The sequence below is a fragment of the Conger conger genome, chromosome 8, assembly GCF_963514075.1.
Source record: "Conger conger chromosome 8, fConCon1.1, whole genome shotgun sequence".
In the NCBI taxonomy this organism is placed as follows: Eukaryota; Metazoa; Chordata; class Actinopteri; order Anguilliformes; family Congridae; genus Conger; species Conger conger.
In genome coordinates, this window is record NC_083767.1 from 46,312,876 (window position 1) to 46,340,375 (window position 27,500).

The following is a 27,500-nucleotide window of genomic DNA, read 5'->3' on the forward strand; positions in this document are numbered from 1 at the left end:
TCGGTGGTTTCTCACAGAGTTTAATTTTACAGCCGGGTGGAGCCGGGGGTTGAAGGGAGGGGGGGGCCAGGTCTGGGCTAACGGTCCAAGGGCACGCTGTCACTCCGGCAGGGCGAGAGGGGGAGCCCGGAGCCTCCGGGTTGGGGATCAGCAGTAAAGTGCTCTTCCGACCAGCGCTCCTGTGTGGATGGGTGACCGAGGTCAGCTGTGGATTCTGAGCTGGGATTTACAGCTGTTTGCAGTGGGATTTTAAAATGGAAAACGACCCAATTATAGACTATTCTGGCCTCTTTGCTGATGATTTAAAAGGCCTTTTTTGTTGAAAGATTTTATTGACCATTTCCCCTTACAAATGTCCACATGAGTGAGACAAACGGATGAACCGCAGGGAAGCTAATTGATTGCTGAGCTGTTACAAGCATGTCCAAAAAAGCATGAAATCAATAATTGCATAACTAATTCGCAATACGAGCGTAAGAATACCCTGAAAAGTAAGCTTCCACTTCTCGCCTAGCCTACCCCGTTCCTCGATAGAACAACATCAATGTCACTTCAGGGCCTATCAAACGAAATACCGTGGTTGAATGTCCCATAAAACCCTCCAGGGCACTTTTCAAATCATAATACCGCCTCTCCAATGGGAACAAGTGCGATAAATTACCCATCCCAGGGAGAGAAAGCTGGGAGAGATCTCCTCCAGGTACACTTATCGTATAGCCAGCACTGCTGAATACTGGAACATTTTCCATTTTTTATCCAATGGCCATATTTAATCCCAGCATTCCCTCCGTTTCCCTCTGCACTGGGGTGGCAGTGTAACATCACGGTTAGGAAGCTGGGTTTTCAGCACTGAGGTTGTAGGTTCAATCCCCAGTTGGGAACACTATTGTACCCTTGAGCGAGGTACTTAACCTGAATTGCTTTAGTAAATACCCAGTAGTATAAATGGATTGCCAGTAAAAAAAGAATGCATGCTGTATAAGTCGGTCTGGCTAAGAGCGTCTGCTAAACGCCTGGAATGTAAAATGCGTGAGGTTGTTTCCAAAAACGTCTGAGCATGCTCAGAATAGGCTCGTGTGGGAGTCTTTTTCCTTTTTGCCGTTGAGAGAGCGCATGGGGTCGTATTTACGGCTGGTGATTACAGAAGCTTAAAAGTTTGTCAGTAATCTTATATTCAAATGTAATTTATATTCCAAATGCAAATTTTTAATTTACAAGAATCATCTGTCATCTTCCAATCAGGCGTATTTTTAGCGAAGAAGCCTAATGATAGTACATAAGCTGGGGTAGGGCTAGTGCCCCTTGTTAAAGCCTGTTTCAAGGTCACCCGTGAAAAGAGTCACTCTCTGACAAGAATAAAAAGCTCCCGAGCCAGAGACGTACTTTGTTTTGGAGATACTAGGATCGGGTAAGACGTTCCTGGATGTAAGATCCTTAAGTCTGGATTTCACATTAATTCTTGTGTCGGCTGAAAAGAAGAGGGGGAGTGTGTGTTTATGAAAAGACTGAGCGGGGCCGCTGATGCTCTGATGTAGACTGGGAAACTGACTTTTTTCTGAGAAGGAAGCGTGTCTCTGTGCTGCGCTCAGTCACCCGAAAGGCAATACCAGGCCTGAAAGGAGGTGTAACATCCCAGTAACTCTCCTCTCCTCTCTCCTCCCTCCTCTCCCTTTCTACTCTCCTGTCCTCTCCTCTCACTCTCTCCTCTCCTCTCTTCTCCCTCTCTCCTCTCTCCCTCCCCTCCCTCTCTCCTCTCCCTCTCCCTCCCTCTCCTCCTCTCCCTCTCCCTCCCTCTCCTCCTCTCCCTCTCCTCTCTCCTCCCTCCTCTCCCTTTCTACTCTCTTCTCCCTCCTCTCCCTTTCTACTCTCTTCTCTCCCTCCCTCTCCTCCTCTCCCTCTCCTCTCTCCTCTCCTCTCCCCAGGATAACTACACCTTTGCCCAGCCGGGGATCCAGAGGAAGGTGCGGGCGTTGGAGGAGCTGGTGAGCCGGATCGACGGTGAGTTTGGGCGCCCGCCTCTCCCCCCCGCCCCGGTGACACGCGTCACCCCCGAGGAGCTCTGAGGACCAGGCCTTTACCGCGCACGGCTGCCCGCCGCTCGGAGGAAACGCAGCCGAGCGTGGGCCTCTTTCATTACTTTTTATTAAGGCCCCATAATCAAAATTCAATGGCAATTTCTGTGAGGCGGAGCTGTGGTCGGGCATGGCCCCAGCCAGCCCTCAGCCTGCATTAAACTCAATGATTGTTTTAATTTGGGGGGGAAGCGCCGGGGGTATTCATGAGCCGGGCCACGCCGGCCGTCCTGTTTTTTTTCCCGCTCTGTTTTTCTCTGCAGTCCTCTCTGAGGTTCGTCTTCTTTATGTTTTTGTCTTTTTCCTCCTTGCGCTTTCAGCATTATTTATCTCTAACCTTTCTCCGGGAAGGCAGCGGAGCTGGTTGTTTGAAGGATTTGTTTAAACATCGTGAAGAACCCAAAACAATTTTTTTCTGAAGGTCCCCTCCAGAAATCCTCAGCTGCCAGTCTGTTGTGTGGTTATGTAACACTGAACCGGTGTGTTTGTGCTCAACCCCACAAACGCAGAATATTCCTGGTAGCGTATGATTAAAAATAACATTGTACACGGTGTTTCTGTCACGTCTTGCAGAAGCACCGAAAATATTTACCTTAGCTGTTAAAATATTTGTTTTAGTGTTCCAAAATTCATCTTTCACAATGTACTATAGCACATTAAATAGGAGCATTTTAATGAGCCTACCTTATCAACTTCATTCCTGTATACGCAAGCTTGTTCTCCTCTATCCTTTCCATTAACGGTTTGAAAGTCATTTTCGTTTACTATTTATTGTATATATTCCCATCCGAGAATGTGCGGTGTCTCATTTTGTGTATTCAAATGGTGTTGGCTAAGTGTCTGCAAAGAAACCGGTGAAAGGGGGAACAATTGATATTCGAGAAGAAGGGTTTCAAAGGAATTCTGCTCCGAGCTAAACGCTAATGCGCCCATATTGCTGCTTGATGTATTGTTAGTGTAATTTGAATGGTTTCAGTGGCAGGGATATGTGCTGTGTGAATGGTGTGGGATGAGGTGTAATGGATGGAGAGCACACAGGCACCCGTGGTGGTCCACAGATCTTTTGTTCTTCCTGTCAGGCAGACCTTCCCGTTTTTGTGGCAATCGTCCACAGGGCTCAGGCCAGTCTCTTACACTGTGATGTACACTTTCTTTGGGTAGTCCGGGAATACAGAACTCATAGGCAGGGTAAAAAACATACTGTAAATCCATGCTGGACAGCAATCTTAAAATGTTTGGCTTTCTTACATTTTGAGCAGTTATTTTGGGTGTACATCATATTTCTGAGAGCCTTTGCTCCCAGCTCGGAATGATCTAGACTTTCACCTCGTTTCACCTTATACAATAAAATACACAATGCCTCGTTTTTCAGTTCCCCGGTGCTTTTTTTGTTTCCACTGTCTGTTTCTCTCCATTTTCACTCTTACGTCTGCCAGTGTGTGTCTCTCTCCGGTAAACTGTTGTTGCGTCAGTACGGCGGAGTCAGTGTCTGTCAAGGCTTAGAAGCCGCAGGACGGTGAAGTGGACGGGTCTCGGCGAGAACGCTTAGCGTGGTTTAATGTACTTTTAATATGACGTGCCCCTCGGAGGGAGTGCAACACTCAATCATTTACTCGGCTCCGTCATTTACAGAGAATTACCCATCTGTGTGCTCAAAATCTCAAAGTCATTCTCTTTTCCATTTGATTCTCTTTTTTTATTTTCTGGAGTGAAATCATTACTTTGTGAATTGAGAGCCGTTGACTGGCAGGGCTGGTGGAAGTTAAAATGTAAACTGTGTCTGTCAGTTTTGAAAACGTGAAGATATTCTCAAATATCTGAGTTGTTGGTGTGGTTCTTTCCGATATGTTGTTTTCTGGAGACTACATTTGTTACCAAGTTCGTAAGAAATTAAGCAGTGTTTCTCCTGTGCCAACTCGTTCCCAAAGTCCAACGTGAGAAATTTGGGTTAACGAATACTTGTAAGCCAGCTCACTGTGGCAAATGGTATATTGCTGTCAGGGGGGTGTGCAAAAAACAATTACCAAGTAATAATTACTGTAGCAGCCTATAACACAGCTTTCTATGTAATTGTTTTCATGATATATGGAACCATTGGGTTCAGTTCTTGCCTTCTGTCTTCATTGGAACAAAGTTGGCTATGTCGCCTACTAACGGCAAGACATCTAAAACTGCCATTATCGCCCTCTGTGTTATTCATTAGGTTACTGCTGAAGCATGTACTTCCAGTGTTTCTCACGGCAACGGCCTTTTATTGAATTTACTTAAAAAACTAACTTTCTGCCTACAGCAGTTGTAAAATAAAGGAATAAAGATAATTCCATTAGTATAAAACAAATAAAAGTCATTTGCCTTATAGGCCTAATATGGAGCAAGAAGATGGAAGTGCTAGGGCATGTAGGCTATTTCCTATTAGGATGCCATTTTTGGCGTTCTCCTTGCAAGGTCTTTTTAGGGAATACCAGGCAGCGGTACTAAATACCTGTCCTGACAGTTCTCATTGTGCAAATGCACATACATTTCCATTTGCTTGTTTTTCCATTAAAGGAAAGCGAGAATGTTATCCTGCCTCCACAACATCTGAACAAGGATCTGAGCGGTTTGATTACTGTCAGACAAAAAACAAACAGGCTGTTAGCTCAATCTGTGTAGTCTGTCTCTTCAAATCGAAAATTTCCAAAACTGCAAGCTAATGCTCTGAACGTATGCCACCCTTTCCCTCTCTCCACTAGGATTGACCAATAGGCTGTACTCCGTTTAAGGTACAACTGCTGTGTAGAACAGGGAGAATAGCATTAGGAAGAGAGTCATTTATACAAAGCGTAGACACCATTTTAGGTTATACATGGTCGAAGGCGTCTTCTCCACTCGACTGTGTTCAGTGAGCAGGTGACTTGTTGCTGAACAGCGACCCCTCTGGTCAGTCAGGGACCTGCAGTCCGGCTGCAGCGGCTGTGCAAACATCGCCCGCCTCCGCTGCAGCGACTGTGACAGCGCGGCTCAACATGGCCGCCGGGAGCGGCGAGGTGGCGCGAGACTGCACCCTCCGCGAAGCGTGCCCGCTCACCTCGCCCCCAATGCGCCGTTAGATTAATCTGCGCCAGCGTACATTAAAGCGGCTCCTTTTAAATCATGTCCGGCGCCGTGGGCGGTCTCTTTCTCTCGCCCACCTGGTCTCCCTGCCTCAGCTCTGTTTCCGGCGTAGCGCCCGGAGCGTGTGGGGCCGTGCGTCGGAGCGTGCTGGAGAGGCCGGAGCCGTGACCGCAGCGGTCACGGCACCCTCTCCGGACACGCCAACCCCTCCGTGTCCTTCAGGGGGGGGGGCGCAGCCCCTCCGCCGCCCTCTGTTCGGGGGAGCCGGGTGCTTAATCAGTGCCCAATCGGAGAGCTGGAGACGGGGCGCCGCTGCCAGCGAGGTTCACAGACAGGTCCTGGAGAAGGGAGGACTGCAGCTGTTGAACATTTGGCGGTTTTCACGCCTGATCACCGCTTCATTTATCAGCTAATTGAAGCAGATTCGGCAATTAGGTCTGCGCGAGGGTTTCTGTCACCGCGGGCACGCGGGGCCACACGGCCGCTCTGGGAGACCGGGCCCGTCGACGGGCGGGGGGCGGTCGGAACTTTCTGGAAGATGGCGAGAACACGTTCGGCCTCAGCTCATTAAGGATAAATACACCCTAGATCAAACTTTTTAGCTGTAAACGTGTTCGTATGCCTACTTTATAGTGAAACGTTGTAATCCATGTAATTTCTGCCTAAAAACACTGATCGAAAAGTTTGTTCTGCAAAGTTTGAAAAATGCAATCTGTGGTGCAGTCTGGCCCCACGCCGATTGTGACATCATGGGTACGGTGATGTCATATATAGATATAGTCAATCTGATATCCAGTTGGAAATTGTTGACGCCCATAAATTTGCTTTTTTTTTTTTTTTTTTTTACAAAGTCGGCAAGCCAGCAGTTACTGATCAATAGCAAACAGAACACTGCTGGCACCTGGTTGGTGAGAAAAGTCTTTCAAATGAGATAGACACACTTACTCTACCCACCCCAGAATGCAATTTTAAAAGATTGTGTATAAGGTGGAGCCAGGCTGAAACAGCGAGTGCAATTACTCTTTAAGAGAGTCATGTTCCTAGTCCTCCGCTAGGAAGTAGTGTGTAAAAAATGTCTGTGCCTGAACTTCATCATCAATCGTTCAAACCGGAAAGTGTCTCAGAGCATACGGCATGCCTATAAGTGATGAAATCAATCAGTCAATCCATTTCACTCAGTTCTGATGTCAGTCCAGGTGTAGCAGTGGTTATTGAGCGGACAATGAAGGTGATGTTTGTATGTTTGAGTTTTGCACATGGTGGCCGTGTTGGGCCTTCCAGGAATAGGATCATGCCATGATCTCCATCATTTCTCCTCTCCACCCTCCCCCTTAATGGCCATGTACCCTTTCTTCGTCCTGCTATTGTTGTGTCTCAATCCCGCTCATACCTCTTTATTTTAAATGCTCCCTGTGAAATTGAGTTTGAGTGCTGGTTATTTTTAAGTCACTCAAGGGGGCTGTTCCTGGCTCCGGAGACTTCATGCGAACAGTGGATTACTTGCCTATTATTTTTAAATTGCCTCCCTGTAACAATGTACGATGTCAGCTTTAATCAGACTTTAGTTACATCCAGAACGGTGCTGTGTTTTACATCTCATTCTGCGCTATAATGGGACACAGGCAGTCTAAATCAATCCTCATGTCTTTTCATAAGTCTGAGCGTGTGCGTTACCTGCATGGCTGCCTGTTTCCGCGTCTCCGCGGGCGATGGCGGGGGCGGCGGGGGTTATTTTTCCGTCCCTGACTCCTTTCGCGGACATGTGCGGGCGGTTGCCACGGAGACGTGCTCTAACCAGCGTCCCCGTGCAGGACTGCGCTGTTTGAACATGCGCCTTTAATGGACTTCCGTGTCCTCCGCCATATGGCTCTTCTGTCAGGTGACAGGAAAGACCTTATTTGTCATGCCAGGTCCCCACACCGCCAGGCAACATGACAGCTGTCCCCCGAAGACCGCTAAACAGGCCTACTGCACGACAGCGCGCGGAGACATGGAGCTGAGACCGTGTGCTGGAGAGGCATGGTCACAGACATGCATTTACACACAATGCCAAGCATGTACACACACACATACACACACACACACGCACACTCAAACACACTCTCTCATACACAGACACACACTCACAGACACACGTGTATGCACACACAGGCACGCACACACAAACGCACACAGACATGCACGTGTACACACACACACGCATACACACACACACACACTCAAACACACTCTCACACACGGACACACACTCACAGACACACGTGTACACAAGCACGCACAAACACGCACGTACACACAAACACACACAGACATGCATGTGTACACACACACACGCATGTACACAGAAACGCACGCATGCATGTATGTGTACACACACACACTCACACACACACACACGCACAAACACAAACAGGCACACACGTGTACCCACACTTACACATGCGCACACACACTTTTGGATTTTAGATCCATGCAGGTCAGTTGTTATACCTGAGAGAAAGGTTGCTATGCGTTTTGTATTTTACACGTATTGTACGTACAACGTAACATAACAACAGTGAGAATAGGCCATTAGCCCAACAATGCTCATTATTTTCCTACCAGTAAAGTGACCTACCATGTACCTACAGACTGGATAGTATCTAGCACTGTGTCAAGCCTGTGAAACCCCCAGAGTTTCTGCCTCCAATACCAGGCAAGCTATTCCACACAGCGAGTGAAGAAAAATACTTCCTATAATGTCTGTGTGGAGTTAACCATTTGCGAATGTCCATGTATGCCCCCTCGTTCTGCTAACAGAACTGAACCCGAAGAGTCTCGTGTGGTTCACTTTGTTAATCCTTTTTTATGAGCTTAAAACCCTCAGTCATAACTGGAGAGAGAATGGTCTGAGTGTGTCAGGTTTAATACCGGTATTTCAGCTTTGAGAATGGTCCCAGCATGTCAGGTTTAATACAGGTGTCTTACTTGATAGGCAGGTCACTATGGGTCCGGTATAATTCTGGTATTCCACTGAGAAACGGGTTACCATTTGTCTGGAACAATACATCATCCCCCAGTGACAGCTATAATACTGGTGTAATACCGGTGTCTAACCTTTCCCCATCGCCGTTACAGATTGCGTTATTGCTGCCCCCGTCTCCACGGTGACAGATGACCAGCGGGCCGTCTGTCTGACTCTAATCCCTCAGGTGTGGCAGGCAGTGTGGACTCCAGCAGCACCTCCGTTTATTTGACTCATCGATGAGAGCACCGCTGGTTCCAATGCAACCCCCCCCGTCCCCCGGGAGGAGAAGAGCCTAGAGTTTCGCCCAATCGCTGGCGTTTATTCCTGGTTCCATGGTTACCAGCCCGGGTCCTGAGTTATTGTTCAGTGGTGTACGGGTCAGAGATGTTATGTGATCTTAAACGGCTCTCGGTTCGTATTAGCATGGGGACGGCGAGTGTCTACAGGTGACGTTCTTGATTTATATCAAGGTGGCTGGGGTCCAGGCCTTTGTGACATTGGATTGTTATCTTTGTGTCTGTAGTCCTTGGTGATGCTAGATTAATGTCCAGGTGTATCCGTGATCCTAGGTGAGATTAGATTAATACCATGGTGACAGGGTCTGGCACAAGTTCATGGTAGATTAATATGTAGTCTGTAGTGGTGTGAGATTAATATTTGTGTCTGTAGTCCTTACTGACATTGGATGAATGTCAGGGTGTCAGTAGTCCTTAGTGACCGTAGATTCATTTTATGATGTCTGTAGCCCTTAGTGACTCTTATTGACAGATTCTGTTATCTAGGTTACATTAGATTAATATCAGGATGTGTTTGTAGACCTACATTAGGTGACAGACTAGGATGTGTCTTTTCTATTTGATCAATGTCAGTATCTGTAGTTGTAGGTGGCTTTAGATTGACACCAGGCTCTCTGTAGCCCTAGGTGATTTCAGATTCATATCAGGGTGTCTGCATTTTTCTATTGCGAGGAACAGAATTTAAAATCAAAATTCTTCACATCAATCTTTTCTTTTTGTCACTTCTTGGACCACCTTAAATGAACAGGTATCAATTTGATTGTAACATGGTTTTTCAGAACAGGGGAGATCACAGTCCTCTGAAGTTCAGTGTTGGGTGTTCTGACCTGCCATTTATAATAATGCTAATGCTAAAAACAAGCAAGCTAATGTGCTTACAGTTAGCCTGTGAGCTGTAGAACATCTGCCGTCCTGCAGGGATTTCATTAAAACACTCCACTCTAATCAGATATGCTGTGAAGAGGATGAACTCCTGGAGTATCGGCCAGTGTCCCTGTAAAACACCATGTCCCCTTATAACACCTGTTACATCATTAATAATAAATATAATGCATGCATGTATAGAGCACATAAATACCTTCCAACAATGAACACAAGCTGCTGAAGTGAGAAAAACAGTAAAGGTGAAAATACAGTACAGTATTTCTTCATAATTCAGTTTCAGGTTCCAGTCTTCATGGGGTCTCTGTGTGGTATAGCCTGTAGAGCACTGTCCACTTGCTCATTGTGAGCTTCGACATTTGCTGTTCGAATCCTCTCTCTCTCTCTCTCTCTCTCTCTCTCTCTCTCTCTCTCTCTCTCTCTCTCTCTCTCTCTCTCTCTCTCTCTCTCTCTCTCTCTCTCTCTCTCTCTCTCTCTCTCTCTCTCTCTCTCTCTCTCTCTCTCTCTCTCTCTCTCTCTCTCTCTCTCTCTCGCTCGCTCGCTTCGCTCACGTTCTTCATGTTTCTCTGAACTCTACTGTCCAATGAAGCCGTAAAAGTACACCTTTAATGCAGTGTGTGTGTTCCTTTGTGTGGATACACGCTTCTGTGTGTGCGGCTGTGCATCTGTGTGCATGGGTTTGTGTGTGTGTGTTAGTTTGTGTGGACACACGCTTCTGTGTGTGTGTGTAGGTGTGTGTGCGTGTGTGTGTGTGTGTGTGTGTGTGCGCGTCATCAGCGGTGAACAGTCGTGAACAGAAGAGCTGAATGGAAATGACTGGTGGTGTAGCTGTGAGGCGGTTCTGTAACAGGGCAGTTTGAATGCTCTCTTGCCCTTAAAAGGCGAAGTCGATGTCAGTCATAACTGCCAGTGGCGCGGCCATCTTGTCCCGTGTTAGAGCATGTCTTTCCTGCAGAGAGAGCTATTGAAATGGCAGCGCCCCTGTTCACCCAGCGTGGCTAGCCCCCCAGCGGGTAGAGGAGCGTGGTGCTGACGCTACCAGCCGGCACATCTGAGGCTAATGTAGCGGTTATGGGCTGTTTTGCAGCGGGGCCTGAGACAGCGCTTTCCTCTGCTGGTAATTAAACACCAGCTGATTGACTTCCTCTCAGGAGACTGCTGTGGCATTTGCCCTGTAGAACTGCATTACAGACGGGCTGTGTGTGACACGTACAGGCTGCACTGGCAACATCTGCCGGCCCATCTTAGTAAGAAACTTTATGGTGGCATTTCCATGTTTCTGTACCTGTGTGTTTGTCTTTCTGCATTTCTGTGTGTGTGTGTGTGTGTGTGTGTGTGTGTGTGTGTGAGAGAGAGAGATTGTCTGTATGGTCACTTGTCTGTTTGAGTGAATGTGTCTATGCTAGCGTGTGTGTCTGTGTTTGAGTGACAGTGTGTGTGTGTGTGTGTGTGTGTGTGTGTGCATGTGTATGCCTGCATATGAATGATTGTTCATTACAGAGCAGCCTTGCTACTGAACAGTGGCCATCTTGCCCAGTGTGTAAGCAGGAATATGTGTGCAGTAAAGTGTATAACTCAGCAGTTCTGTACGCTCCACTGTTAGAGCTGTGGCCTGCTGCCTCCTCCATCATTAGTGCTGCTCACTCTGCCTCTGCTCAGGAGAAACGCCTCCGCTCTCTCCCTCTGCCCCCCTGCTCAGGAAAAACGCCTCCTCTCTCTCCCTCTGCCCCCCTGCTCAGGAGAAAGGCCTCCTCTCTCTCCTTCTGCCTCCCTGTTCAGGAGAAACGCCTCCTCTCTCTCCCTCTGCCTTCCTGTTCAGGAGAAACACCTCCTCTCTGTCCCTCTGCCTCCCTGCTCAGGAGAAAGGCCTCCTCTCTCTCCTTCTGCCTCCCTGTTCAGGAGAAACGCCTCCTCTCTGTCCCTCTGCCTCCCTGCTCAGGAGAAAGGCCTCCTCTCTCTCCCTCTGCCTCCCTGTTCAGGAGAAACGCCTCCTCTCTCTCCCTCTGCCTTCCTGTTCAGGAGAAACACCTCCTCTCTGTCCCTCTGCCTCCCTGCTCAGGAGAAAGGCCTCCTCTCTCTCCTTCTGCCTCCCTGTTCAGGAGAAACGCCTCCTCTCTGTCCCTCTGCCTCCCTGCTCAGGAGAAAGGCCTCCTCTCTCTCCCTCTGCCTCCCTGTTCAGGAGAAACACCTCCTCTCTGTCCCTCTGCCTCCCTGCTCGGGAGAAACGCCTCCTCTCTGTCCCTCTGCCTCCCTGTTCAGGAGAAACGCCTCCTCTCTGTCCCTCTGCCTCCCTGTTCAGGAGAAACGCCTCCTCTCTGTCCCTCTGCCTCCCTGCTCAGGAGAATGGCCTCCTCTCTGTCCCTCTGCCTCCCTGTTCAGGAGAAACGCCTCCTCTCTGTCCCTCTGCCTCCCTGCTCAGGAGAAACGCCTCCTCTCTCTCCCTCTGCCTCCTGCTCTCCCTGTTTACTGTCTCTCTGATGGAAGTGCGCTCTGTGACTGATGTGTTCTCCACACTTGCTACGCTGCTGCATTGATATTAAATCACATTGTTAATGTGCTGTGTGACGTGTTAGATTACACACGCATTACCTGGCAGCACAACTTGGAGGTGGGTGCCAATGGGGCCTTTTGCTAATTTAAGGCACAGAGGTACTGGCTATTATTTGCATGTCCAACACCGGCTTGACAAGGAAGGTGTGTGTGTGTGTATTTGCACACGTGTGTGTGTGTGTGCTATACACACATTGCTTAGAGCCTTAAAAGGCCCCCCCCTCCCTCGCTGCCTGACTCTGTTTGTTTTGTTCTCTCTCATCCCAAGCTCCTCAGCCAATCAGGGGGATTTGTCAAAGGTCATCCCACCTCCTCAGCCAATCAGGAGGGTTTGTCAAAGGTCATGCCAAGTTCCTCAGCCAATCAGGGGAGTTTGTCAAAGAGTCATCCCTCCTCCTTGCCTCAAGCCACAGGGACATTGAAAGCGTTTATTCTGCATATAGTTGCTCTCAACCTGCCAACGTCTCTGTCCGCATCTCTGTACAACTGTATCTGCGATTGACGTGCCTCAACACTTCCCAGCTGATTTGTATAGACAGCAGGAGATGGTGAGAGCAGACTCATTCACCACCTTTGGCGGTGTGAGTCTGCGGCCTCCTCTGTAGCAGGGCTGGATGCGGTACGACCCGGGATTCGGTGCGGATGAATCAGATAAAAACACAGAGTGATCTCCGTCTCATTGATTTTCCATCGCCCGGCGCTCTTCCACCTCTGAGCCGCATTCCTTACGGCAGCCTTTGTGCCGAGCGGCTCGTGTAAGAGACGGGAAGAAATCAGAGGAAGCTCACGCAGGGGGGAACGTGCACCCGAAGCCGAGGTTGACTGACATAGACTGCCCCCATTGTGCCTGGCCTCTTCGGAATGTGTTAACAATGGGCTCTTTCAAATCTCTCTGTGCTGCGCGGTGTGAACTTACAGAACTGATTTTGGCGACATTGGCTCAGCTGGTGAGAGCAGTTGTCAGTCGGAGGGTTGCCGGTTCGATCCCGCCCTGGGTGTGTCGAAGTGTCCCTGCGCAAGACACCTAACCCCCATATGCTCCAGACGAGCTGGTTTGTGTGTGTGTGTGTATGAATGGGTGAATGAGAAGCATCAATTGTACAGCGCTTTGGATAAAGGCGCTATATAAATGCCAACTGTTTACCATTTACCATTCGTTACTTTGTTGAAAGTAGCAAAAAGTCTGTTTTGTGGGCTATAATATGTATTTTGTTTTATGCTGAGTTTGAAAGGGAGATGACAAAGTCTTGCTTCCCTGGTGGATCTGACCCTGTGATGACTCATCCCTCTCTCAGTGCTGTCCAATCATAGCTCTCCACCTGGAAAGGGTGCTCTGCCGTAATTTTGGTGTCATACGTACAGTAGGTAATCATCGGGAAACTATCGGGAGTTTGTTTATAATGAGGCTCTTTCAGTACTAATGGGTACAAAACACTTCTGTTTTTCTGGTACGTCGATTGCTGTAATGGTCATAATGTTAGTGGATGGAGCCGGTGAGTCAGCATAGTAGTCTGATTGGCTGTGATTGTGCCTTTTACCTATCAGGCTGATGCGCTGACTCATACAACAACCTCAATAATAAGGTTTTTTTTTCTCCTGTGCCAGCTGCTTTCGTCATAAACTGACATGGCAGGAATTTTTCACTTTACCTTGAAATAGAAAAATAAGTATCTAGCTGCCTGGTACTCGGCTACACTCAGGGAATAGAGCCGAACCAATGGCTTCCAGTAATTGTTGTGATTTATACTTACTATTAGCTTCCACTTTGCCTGCAGTAAGTATATGAAATGTCCCATTTAAAAGAGTGTGGGGGGGTGGTGGGGGGTGGGTGGGAATATGAATGTATCAGTCTGTGAGATTACTCAGAAGACAGAAAGCTCGTTACAGGTTTTAATGAGCTCTGACAGCCTTTATTAATTACCAGGTCGCTCGTGGTCCTGCTGGGGCTTGTGTGAAACCGTTGCAGTAAATCCCTCCTTCTGATTGGCTCTCGCGAGGTGCGCCTGGATCCCTTCACTTGAAGATAAAACGCATTCAGCCAGCGTGCGCTTCCACTGGCTTGGCACGCGTCCGCTCCAGCGGCGTCGAGGGTCTGCTACAGGCCGGACAGGACGTGGGTTTTTACGGTTTCCTCCGAACGCGTGTGATTAAAACGTCCAGGGCGGGTTTAACGGAGCGCGAGCGCGTGGGGGGGTGATGGACGGGGGCGCTATCCGCTCCCGAGAGGCGCAGACGCAGCGTTCGTATTTGGCCGGCGTCGTATTTCAGCGCGTTTACACGGAGCCCGCGGGCGGACGGGTGGAAACGGGCGCGTTCGCCGTTAAACTGAAGGCAGCGGAGAGAACGGAGGAACGGCAGAGAGACCCCAGGCCCCTGGGCCTCCGGGGCAGGAGTGGGCAGCCGACACTCAGCCGGGTCCGGCGGCCTCTCGCACTTCGCCGGACACGTACGTGATCTTTCTCCGCTATTTCGCCCACCGCGAATTCTGGACACGCGGCGCGTTCCTTCTCGAGTGAAAGGTTTGACAAATGGCGTCATGTGTTTGTGGCTCCGATTGGTGGAGAGCGGACGGGAGGTTCAGCCGGGTCCCCGGAGAGCGCCTGTTTGGCTCTTGTACCACCCGGGATGTTTCCAGTGCATTCTGGGAAGCTGGCTTGACATTTCAGATATTGAATCTGTCGTAGGCTCTGTCGATTTGAGCGCTGGCGTCTGCAGCAGATGACCCCGGGTTGACCTCCGAGGTTAGACATCTTAGACATAACAATCCTTATTACTGGCCAGTGTGGGTTTACCTCCCCCCTCCGGTGTTGCTCCTGGTCCAATTAGCGGGTTTTGTTGCACTTGTAAAAGCTTGTGCGTGGGCTCTAATTGAAGAGTGGGAAGTTGTGCCGTGAGCTCTTTGTTTGTTTTTGTTAAGTGTATAACTCAGCAGTTCTGTACGCTCCACTGTTAGAGCTGTGGCCTGCTGCCTCCTCCATCATTAGTGCTGCTCACTCTGCCTCTGCTCAGGAGAAACGCCTCCGCTCTCTCCCTCTGCCCCCCTGCTCAGGAAAAACGCCTCCTCTCTCTCCCTCTGCCCCCCTGCTCAGGAGAAAGGCCTCCTCTCTCTCCTTCTGCCTCCCTGTTCAGGAGAAACGCCTCCTCTCTCTCCCTCTGCCTTCCTGTTCAGGAGAAACACCTCCTCTCTGTCCCTCTGCCTCCCTGCTCAGGAGAAAGGCCTCCTCTCTCTCCTTCTGCCTCCCTGTTCAGGAGAAACGCCTCCTCTCTGTCCCTCTGCCTCCCTGCTCAGGAGAAAGGCCTCCTCTCTCTCCCTCTGCCTCCCTGTTCAGGAGAAACGCCTCCTCTCTCTCCCTCTGCCTTCCTGTTCAGGAGAAACACCTCCTCTCTGTCCCTCTGCCTCCCTGCTCAGGAGAAAGGCCTCCTCTCTCTCCTTCTGCCTCCCTGTTCAGGAGAAACGCCTCCTCTCTGTCCCTCTGCCTCCCTGCTCAGGAGAAAGGCCTCCTCTCTCTCCCTCTGCCTCCCTGTTCAGGAGAAACACCTCCTCTCTGTCCCTCTGCCTCCCTGCTCGGGAGAAACGCCTCCTCTCTGTCCCTCTGCCTCCCTGTTCAGGAGAAACGCCTCCTCTCTGTCCCTCTGCCTCCCTGTTCAGGAGAAACGCCTCCTCTCTGTCCCTCTGCCTCCCTGCTCAGGAGAATGGCCTCCTCTCTGTCCCTCTGCCTCCCTGTTCAGGAGAAACGCCTCCTCTCTGTCCCTCTGCCTCCCTGCTCAGGAGAAACGCCTCCTCTCTCTCCCTCTGCCTCCTGCTCTCCCTGTTTACTGTCTCTCTGATGGAAGTGCGCTCTGTGACTGATGTGTTCTCCACACTTGCTACGCTGCTGCATTGATATTAAATCACATTGTTAATGTGCTGTGTGACGTGTTAGATTACACACGCATTACCTGGCAGCACAACTTGGAGGTGGGTGCCAATGGGGCCTTTTGCTAATTTAAGGCACAGAGGTACTGGCTATTATTTGCATGTCCAACACCGGCTTGACAAGGAAGGTGTGTGTGTGTGTATTTGCACACGTGTGTGTGTGTGTGCTATACACACATTGCTTAGAGCCTTAAAAGGCCCCCCCCTCCCTCGCTGCCTGACTCTGTTTGTTTTGTTCTCTCTCATCCCAAGCTCCTCAGCCAATCAGGGGGATTTGTCAAAGGTCATCCCACCTCCTCAGCCAATCAGGAGGGTTTGTCAAAGGTCATGCCAAGTTCCTCAGCCAATCAGGGGAGTTTGTCAAAGAGTCATCCCTCCTCCTTGCCTCAAGCCACAGGGACATTGAAAGCGTTTATTCTGCATATAGTTGCTCTCAACCTGCCAACGTCTCTGTCCGCATCTCTGTACAACTGTATCTGCGATTGACGTGCCTCAACACTTCCCAGCTGATTTGTATAGACAGCAGGAGATGGTGAGAGCAGACTCATTCACCACCTTTGGCGGTGTGAGTCTGCGGCCTCCTCTGTAGCAGGGCTGGATGCGGTACGACCCGGGATTCGGTGCGGATGAATCAGATAAAAACACAGAGTGATCTCCGTCTCATTGATTTTCCATCGCCCGGCGCTCTTCCACCTCTGAGCCGCATTCCTTACGGCAGCCTTTGTGCCGAGCGGCTCGTGTAAGAGACGGGAAGAAATCAGAGGAAGCTCACGCAGGGGGGAACGTGCACCCGAAGCCGAGGTTGACTGACATAGACTGCCCCCATTGTGCCTGGCCTCTTCGGAATGTGTTAACAATGGGCTCTTTCAAATCTCTCTGTGCTGCGCGGTGTGAACTTACAGAACTGATTTTGGCGACATTGGCTCAGCTGGTGAGAGCAGTTGTCAGTCGGAGGGTTGCCGGTTCGATCCCGCCCTGGGTGTGTCGAAGTGTCCCTGCGCAAGACACCTAACCCCCATATGCTCCAGACGAGCTGGTTTGTGTGTGTGTGTGTATGAATGGGTGAATGAGAAGCATCAATTGTACAGCGCTTTGGATAAAGGCGCTATATAAATGCCAACTGTTTACCATTTACCATTCGTTACTTTGTTGAAAGTAGCAAAAAGTCTGTTTTGTGGGCTATAATATGTATTTTGTTTTATGCTGAGTTTGAAAGGGAGATGACAAAGTCTTGCTTCCCTGGTGGATCTGACCCTGTGATGACTCATCCCTCTCTCAGTGCTGTCCAATCATAGCTCTCCACCTGGAAAGGGTGCTCTGCCGTAATTTTGGTGTCATACGTACAGTAGGTAATCATCGGGAAACTATCGGGAGTTTGTTTATAATGAGGCTCTTTCAGTACTAATGGGTACAAAACACTTCTGTTTTTCTGGTACGTCGATTGCTGTAATGGTCATAATGTTAGTGGATGGAGCCGGTGAGTCAGCATAGTAGTCTGATTGGCTGTGATTGTGCCTTTTACCTATCAGGCTGATGCGCTGACTCATACAACAACCTCAATAATAAGGTTTTTTTTTCTCCTGTGCCAGCTGCTTTCGTCATAAACTGACATGGCAGGAATTTTTCACTTTACCTTGAAATAGAAAAATAAGTATCTAGCTGCCTGGTACTCGGCTACACTCAGGGAATAGAGCCGAACCAATGGCTTCCAGTAATTGTTGTGATTTATACTTACTATTAGCTTCCACTTTGCCTGCAGTAAGTATATGAAATGTCCCATTTAAAAGAGTGTGGGGGGGTGGTGGGGGGTGGGTGGGAATATGAATGTATCAGTCTGTGAGATTACTCAGAAGACAGAAAGCTCGTTACAGGTTTTAATGAGCTCTGACAGCCTTTATTAATTACCAGGTCGCTCGTGGTCCTGCTGGGGCTTGTGTGAAACCGTTGCAGTAAATCCCTCCTTCTGATTGGCTCTCGCGAGGTGCGCCTGGATCCCTTCACTTGAAGATAAAACGCATTCAGCCAGCGTGCGCTTCCACTGGCTTGGCACGCGTCCGCTCCAGCGGCGTCGAGGGTCTGCTACAGGCCGGACAGGACGTGGGTTTTTACGGTTTCCTCCGAACGCGTGTGATTAAAACGTCCAGGGCGGGTTTAACGGAGCGCGAGCGCGTGGGGGGGTGATGGACGGGGGCGCTATCCGCTCCCGAGAGGCGCAGACGCAGCGTTCGTATTTGGCCGGCGTCGTATTTCAGCGCGTTTACACGGAGCCCGCGGGCGGACGGGTGGAAACGGGCGCGTTCGCCGTTAAACTGAAGGCAGCGGAGAGAACGGAGGAACGGCAGAGAGACCCCAGGCCCCTGGGCCTCCGGGGCAGGAGTGGGCAGCCGACACTCAGCCGGGTCCGGCGGCCTCTCGCACTTCGCCGGACACGTACGTGATCTTTCTCCGCTATTTCGCCCACCGCGAATTCTGGACACGCGGCGCGTTCCTTCTCGAGTGAAAGGTTTGACAAATGGCGTCATGTGTTTGTGGCTCCGATTGGTGGAGAGCGGACGGGAGGTTCAGCCGGGTCCCCGGAGAGCGCCTGTTTGGCTCTTGTACCACCCGGGATGTTTCCAGTGCATTCTGGGAAGCTGGCTTGACATTTCAGATATTGAATCTGTCGTAGGCTCTGTCGATTTGAGCGCTGGCGTCTGCAGCAGATGACCCCGGGTTGACCTCCGAGGTTAGACATCTTAGACATAACAATCCTTATTACTGGCCAGTGTGGGTTTATCTCCCCGAAGAAGCACAAGTACCAGAGACAGTTCGCGACCTCTGACCCTGAGTTCCAGTATCCCGAGGACGTGTTGTAGCTAGACTGGTCCGACACGTGACCCGCTGACCTCCTGCCGGTTTATGAGTGCTGGCGGCTTTGGGCCTGCGGTTGAGGTTTTTTCCGCGCTGTGTGTTTGAATGTAAATCAGAGCTGAGTGGGCCTTCGTCACCCTGAGAGCCTCCTCTTCAGCTCGGCCTGCGGCAGCACCATGCTGATTGGCACAAACCCTAATTAGGGTCTTTGTTATCGATCGCTGGCAAGAAGCTTTTCATCTTCATCTGTGCCATTTACCTCCATGCATTAGCACAGCTTTTCAGAAAAACACATTATTTATGCATTTATTTATTCTTTTTTCCCCTTTATTTACTTTGATGAGCTTAATGAGTTTGTTTGTTTGTATATAATTAATAAGATATTATTTTTATACAGTGCCCTCCATAATTTATAATAATAATAATAATAGTAATAATTTTTGTGACAAAGACCCATCATTTACTTATAAAAAAGATTATGGTTTCCTGAAATGGAGGGGCTAGGTACTGCTGTATTACACTGCTGTAATTTCTATTTCTAAATGGTGAAACCAAACTGTATGAAAATGCCCTGTAACCACATGTGATTTCTCTACAAAATTGTGGAGTACAGAGGCAAATAAATAAACAATTGGTCCCAAACATTATGGAGGCCACTGTATATGCCTTTCATATGGGAATACATGCAGGTTCATCTGCATGCAAATGGCTGAGTTGCATATGTGTGCATTAGCATTAATAAACGTGTGGCGTGGCTTTAGCATGTTATTATGTAAATGGTGCTATTGAGCTGTGAAGCAGATGCATTTAAATTTCACACGGGGTACACAGAAGAACCCACACGCATCACCGTGGGCCCTGTGAAATATGGATCTGCACGGAGCGATCGGCAGCAGCCCACCTGTACGGTTATGAGATGGAGGGCCCTGTCGGCACGGTTACGAGACAGAGGCCCTGTCGGCACGGTTACGAGGCGGAGGGCCCTGTCGGCACGGTTACGAGGCGGAGGCCCAGTCGGCACGGTTCCGAGGTGGAGGGCCCTGTCGGCACGGTTACGAGGCGGAGGGCCCTGTCGGCACGGTTACGAGGCGGAGGGCCCTGTCGGCACGGTTACGAGGCGGAGGGCCCTGTCGGCACGGTTACGAGGCCGAGGGCCCCGTCGGCATGGTTGGGCTTGACGCAGGCCGATGTCCCTTCGCTGTACGAGCGGGAGTGTCTTCAGCGTGTTCATCCTCACACATTTATTTCTGTATTTCACACTGTCTGCACAATTTCATCTCCTCTCAGGGCGGAACATCTCTCTCCCGACTGAAGAACAGCATGAAGGACGTCTCGGAATAATAGAAAAACATTTTTTTCTTTTTCTGTATATATATAATAATAATTTTTTTACAAACTTCATTTACTGTGATCCCGATAATGATTTCTTAACACATAAATCTGCCGGTGTTTTTTATGTGCGGCCCGTTAAATTGTGATTGCCTCCCTGGGGACTTTGTTATTACAGTCTGTGCTTCTTGGAAAATAGTTTTTAGCCCCTCCCCCCTCCGGTGTTGCTCCTGGTCCAATTAGCGGGTTTTGTTGCACTTGTAAAAGCTTGTGCGTGGGCTCTAATTGAAGAGTGGGAAGTTGTGCCGTGAGCTCTTTGTTTATCCGTGGCACACTCTCTCTCGCTCTCTCTCGGAATAGCGATTATGACGTGGGCCCCGGTTGTAATCAAACCGCTGCCTGTGGGTCATAGGTCATGCTGACCTTGGCTGGAGACTCTTTAGCGTCACACTCGTAACCTGGAGTGTCTGTGCGTAAGGCCGTCACTTAGGCGTGTTGTTCGAAAATGCAGAGTGTTTCCTTCTCATTGCTCGTTCGTTATGCGTGTTCACTTTCCCCCTTAAAGGCGTAACATGGTGGTTGAATGTGACACTTGCCTGCTGTCTTTAGGCAACAACAAAACAAATATTATCATTTCAATATATTTTTAAACTAAATTTCCCAAACTGTCTGGGTGTAGTTTGTTGCCATAGATATTCATGATACAAGCTCATCTTGGGAGACTAGCTAGCTAACTTAGTATATTAACTATTGATAGCTATGGTAAGGATGCAGTTATCCATTAACAATTTTTGCTAGCTAGCTAGCCAATTTAAGATGAAAGCACAACTATAACGTCGCCTTATGAAAGCAAATGAGCTAATCTAGCTAACATTAGCTTGCTAGCTTAATTAATATCACCAGAAATAGTCTTAATAGTCCTTAAAAGGTTATCCTCGTGTGACGCACTATGAGGAGAACATTCTCAACCGGTTGAAAATTGCACGATAAATTTAAAACACTTCTCCAAAACTAAGAACGGACATATTTAATACTTTCATCGTGTTTCTTCAGTGCCCTCTCATGCAAATTGCATATAAAAACCTAGAAAATGTGACCAAGCACCATGTTACTCCTTTAAGTGGTAAGTTAACAAGAGCCGTGGTCAGTTAGTACATCTCTAGTGACCCGCTTTGACTGCTGTGGTGCCAGGTTACCTACAGTGCTTAGAGAACTGAGGTTAGCCTTTAGACTTTAGACTGAGGTTAGACTATCTGAAGCCTTCTGGTTCCAACCGGCAGCGGCTTAACCAACCAGCTTGCCCATTTCAGATGGAAGGATCTTCTCACTCTGTGGCCACATTGATTTCTTCTCCCCTTCTCCCCTAATTGAGGGACAGCCAATCGTAATTGCAGTTTGTGAGACTCGCAGAAAGGGTTTGGGTTCATATGGGCTCTATGGACAAGTGCTTTAGCTGAATATACCTACAGTTGCCTTTGAATTAGAAGGTTTTCTACTCACCAGTTGCTCCATGGTCGGACTACAATTCTCCACTGGGGAAGGGACACTGGTGCCCCATTCTTTTGGCAGAACTGACTTTTCTGAAGGCTGGGATCTTCACAATGCCCTCTTAAAATCAGGAAAAAAATACTGTGTCTAGTTTTGTGGGTTTCATCTGTGAAACACATAGCCCAGGTTAGCTGGCCTTTTGTTCCGTGCATTAGCTTTCTTTGTGGATAGCTTCCTCTCAGCAGAATGCCAAAAGCCCTCATTTTGTTTCATTCCTCTTTTCTTTTTCTTTTTCTTTTTCTTTCTGGGTACAAAGCGCGTGAGGATGAAGCAGGCCCCCTCATTCCCTCGTGTTTCGGTGTTTCCCTCTCTTCCGTTCCTGCTTTGTCTTAGCTGAATGAACTCGCAACCCTGCACGGCGAATGCCGCGATCTAACGTCTTGTTCGCTTTGTTGCTTTTTTTTTCTGCGGTCGATACAGACAGTGGCTCGTACACACAGAATTGAATTCTGTTTTTTAATCCTTTTTAATCTGCTTTATTCCTGCTGGTGCCATTGTCACACATTGTTGGCTCTTTCTTAGATGTGTTGTTCTTATTCTGGCTCCCTCGGTCTCCTTTTAAAGAAGTGTTTACTCGGAACACACGACACATCTGAGCCGCTTTAAAACAACAGCCGTGAAATAATCATCCCGTACAGCGTGGCATCGCCATGCCTTTCACACTGCCTTCAATCACAACTCTTTCATTTGCAAAACAATAATAATAAATAATAAAGCTCTTTTAAATGTTTGCCCATGACAAATATGCGTTTCAAAATTCCAAAAACATTCATTCTTAGTCTGCGCGTCATACTGGAAATAAATGTTGATGTGCATTTTTCTTTCATAAATGAATTGCGGTTTTATGTGCGTAAAAGTGTATTGCTCAGATGTGGGAAAGAGAATGAACGTTAGATTGAATCTCAGTATGTGGCTTGGAGGGATCCATAGGAGATTATTATGCTAATCTTAGACACTGGAAGCCTGGGTGGTAGTTGAAAATGTATAATTTCATCGTCTGGCTGGGGTCTGAAAGGCGTTTGATTGAAGGATTGTGAATGAGCTGGAGTGTGTTATTGTGCCCTGCCCTGCCGAGGACAAACGACATCTACATGAGCAGGGAAGGGCTGCTGAGCCAGCACCATCTGCACACACACACACACACACACACACTCCTCTACAGTATACACACACACACACACTCCTCTACAGTATACACACACACACACACACACACACACTCACTCCTCTACAGTATACACACACACACACACACACACTCACTCCTCTACAGTATACACACACACACACACACACTCCTCTACAGTATACACACACACACACACACACACACACTCCTCTACAGTATACACACACACACACACACTCCTCTACAGTATACACACACACACACACACCTCTACAGTATACACACACACACACACTCCTCCACAGTATACGCACACACACACACACACACTCCTCTAGAGTATATACACATACACACACACACACCTCTACAGTACACACACACACACTCCTCTACAGTACACACACACACACACACACACACACACTCCTCTACAGTACACACACACACACACACCTCTACAGTATACACACACACACCTCTACAGTATAAACACACACACCTCTACAGTATACACACACACACACACTCCTCTACAGTATACACACACACACACCTCTACAGTACACACACACACACACACACACACACACATACACACCTCTACAGTATACACACACACACCTCTAGAGTATACACACACACACACACACCTCTACAGTATACACACACACACACACACACCTCTACAGTATACACACACACACCTCTAGAGTATATACACACACACACTCCTCTACAGTATACACACACACACACACTCCTCTACAGTATACACACACACACACACACACACTCACTCCTCTACAGTATACACACACACACACACACACACTCACTCCTCTACAGTATACACACACACACACACACACTCCTCTACAGTATACACACACACACACACACACACACACACTCCTCTACAGTATACACACACACACACACACTCCTCTACAGTATACACACACACACACACACCTCTACAGTATACACACACACACACACTCCTCCACAGTATACGCACACACACACACACACACTCCTCTAGAGTATATACACATACACACACACACACCTCTACAGTACACACACACACACTCCTCTACAGTACACACACACACACACACACACACACACTCCTCTACAGTACACACACACACCTCTACAGTATACACACACACACCTCTACAGTATAAACACACACACCTCTACAGTATACACACACACACACACTCCTCTACAGTATACACACACACACACACACACACACACACTCCTCTACAGTATACACACACACACACACACTCCTCTACAGTATACACACACACACACACACCTCTACAGTATACACACACACACACACTCCTCCACAGTATACGCACACACACACACACACACTCCTCTAGAGTATATACACATACACACACACACACCTCTACAGTACACACACACACACTCCTCTACAGTACACACACACACACACACACACACACACTCCTCTACAGTACACACACACACCTCTACAGTATACACACACACACCTCTACAGTATAAACACACACACCTCTACAGTACACACACACACACACACACACACACATACACACCTCTACAGTATACACACACACACCTCTAGAGTATACACACACACACACACACCTCTACAGTATACACACACACACACACACACCTCTACAGTATACACACACACACCTCTAGAGTATATACACACACACACACCTCTACAGTATACACACACACACACACCTCTACAGTATACACACACACACACACACACATCTCTACAGTATATACACACACACACACACACACTCTCCTCTACAGTATATACACACACACACACCTCTACAGTATACACACACACACACTCCTCTACAGTATATACACACACACACACACACACACACCTACAGAATACACTCACACACACACTCACACACACTGCTCTACAGTATACACACACACTCTCACACACACCAGTAGAATGCACTCACACTCACACACACACACCTACAGTATGCACACACACACCTCTACAGTATACACATACACACACACACCTCTATAGTATACACACACACCTACAGAATACACACAGACACATACAAAATACACACACAAGCACAGTATTCACACACCTCTGCAGTATATATACACACACGCGCACACACACACCTCTACAGTATACACAACCACCTACAGAATACACTCATTCACACACACTCACACACATACAGAATACACACACACAGTATTCACACACACACCTACAGTATGCACACACACACCTCTATAGTATACACACACACCTACAGAATACACTCACATACACACACAGATGCAGAATACATGCACACACACAGTATGCACACACACACACACACCGCTGCAATACACACACACACACACACAGGTTGGTGCCTTGCGTGAGAGCCTGTGATGGACTCTGAGGCCGTAGATATGAGTGCACTGCTCTCTCCTGCCCACAGGGTGCACATTATTGAGTCTGTGCAGAACACTCCTGACTATAGCACACATGGAGACAGCTCTCCTCTGTCCGCATCTGTTCACTGGGCTGTACTCTCTGTCCAGGGAGGGGAGCCGGGTTGAGCCAAGCCGCTGTGCTCCTTTTGTTCCGGAAACTTCCTCACAACGAGTGTCCCCACTTAATTTTCCTCTGCCATTTCCTTTATGTTTTAAAAGTGCAAATAATATGTGATTACCGCTAATGCAGCCGGTTGAAATGGATGCTGGGATATAAGCAGCCGTTGCTAATCTCCCGCGCATGAGGGTTACAGTCTAACGGGACTCCCAGCCCTATTTAAGCCTCTCGTATGGAGATGAACAGGCCCCGCCAAAAGGATGATTGGTTGGCTCGGGTCGTGGAGCGGCTGGCTGGATCTGCGGGGCTGGAGAAGCTTCGCTTTGCGTTAGCGTAGCGCCTGTGAGCTTCCTGTGGACGAGTCCCAGCGCCAGCGAAGCCTCCCTCCAGCACGCTGCGCAACCGAGCGGAAAACAGACCGCCGTATCTCCCAGCAGTCAGCTTCTGCCCTGAAAATGACATGCAGGACGTATTCACGTGACGGACCCAGTGTATGTCAGTTAGTGTATTTAACAACTTACATCACAGTATTCACGTCACATACCCAGACCCTTGATATTCCACCAAATATCAAGAAATTCTAGAGGGTAATGTTGGAAGGTCAGTCCAGACATTGCAGTTGAAAAGAGGTTTGGTGTTCCAGCAAGATATTGATCCAAAGCATACCTCGAAAACAACCGTGAAGTGCCTCCAGGAAAGACAGATGAAGGTATTGGAATGGCCACCGAAGTCCCCAGACTTATATTATTGAAGATCTGTGGAGAGATCTCAAACATGCTGTTGATGCAAGGATGCATCAGTCTGTTGCTCACAAATTTCGAGTGGAGTGTGGAGTTTCGTTTCCTTGTCCAAGCTTGGTCAGAATTGGTTGCTTGAGCAACAAATGCTCGACTATGTACGGCCAGAATCCCTTGCTAGCTTAGCCAATGACGGAAAACACATTGTGCGCCTCAACCAAAAATGGTACTAGGTATAGTTGCGCCTAAATATGTTTGCTACGTTCATGCAGTCAAATGCGTTGGTAGTCTATTACAGCTATATTAACTCCATTTGCATATAGAAAGCTTTTTTCCCATTTAACCATTTCAAAAGAAGATAATTTAGTTTGTTTTTTTCAGTTAAAGCGGTATTTTGAAAAATGCGAAGCTCTAAAATATATTCGTAAGAGCTTTCGTTCTAAAGATTCATCTCATAAAGTGTTTGATTATTCTAGCAGAAGCCTGGTCCGCTCAGAGCCCAGAGGAGAACGGTAATGGGCAGAGTTGGACTTGATGAAATGGTTAATGCGCAGTGGGTCCTCTTGTGAAAGCAGGCCGGTATGGCGCCCGCGCTCACGTCTGCCCAGGAGAGGGGAGTTATGGGATGCAGGAGGGGGAGTGGGAGGCCGCTGGAATGTAATTATGGGATGGCTAAGAGGAGCAGGAGTCATGGAGAAGCGCGTGGCTCAGCACAATCCCCCGCTCCGCTCACTTGTCTTACCCCGACCTCTGACCCTGCCTGTCCACTCCCTCCCCCTGCCCTTCACCCAGAATCTACTGCCCAGCCTGTGTGTGTGTGTGTGTGTGTGTGTGTGTGTGTGTGTGCCTTTGTGCGTGTGTGTGTGTGTGTGTGTGTGTGTGTGTGCCTTTGTGCGTGTGTGTGTGTGTGTGTGTGTGTGTGTGCGTGCGTGTGTGTGTGCGCGTGTGTGTGCTATTGGTGCCCGCCTTCAATCTGCTGTAGTGCTAAATACTTTACAAGACTCTGCTGAAATGGCCTCCATCCTCTCCTGATCTCAGCTCGTACTCAGGTTTAAAAACACTGTGTCGAGCGCACTTTTCACAGGCGTGTTGGAGGAGGCTCTTTTGCCCGCCCTGGTAAAGGTAACGGAGTCGGCTTCACACTAGATAGCGGGGGAGAGGAAGCGTGTGGCGGTTGCTATGGCGCCCGAGCGACAGCTGTCTGCGGCGCGTTGAGCTTCCTCAGATGAAAGGTCGGGGCTTGTCCGAACCGCGCTAGCTCGACACCGTGACTCGCCGGCCCTTAGCGAACGAGCGGCTAGCCGTCGGGGGGGGGGGTGTTTATCCGGCGTACTGCTCAGTCATGCCAAACACTTCCTGCTGTGTGTGCGGTGATCAGGTAGCCCTAATGAAGCTCTTCAGTGCAAGCTCACGCCGCACACTTTGAAGCAACGCTCCCTACCTCTGTGCCCGGAAATTAGCACGATAGCGC

General features: G+C 48.7%; 1 protein-coding gene across 2 annotated transcripts in view; it reads left to right on the top strand.

Annotated features, from left to right (window-relative positions):
- The window catches only part of tbc1d22a (TBC1 domain family, member 22a), a 156,478-nt gene that overhangs the window by 78,294 nt on the left and 50,684 nt on the right, over window positions 1-27,500 (top strand). For both annotated transcript variants that reach the window (XM_061251433.1, XM_061251432.1), the window contains exon 10: window positions 1,923-1,998. In XM_061251433.1, the coding sequence (XP_061107417.1) occupies window positions 1,923-1,998 (76 nt within the window). The remainder of the gene's footprint in view (window positions 1-1,922; window positions 1,999-27,500) is intronic.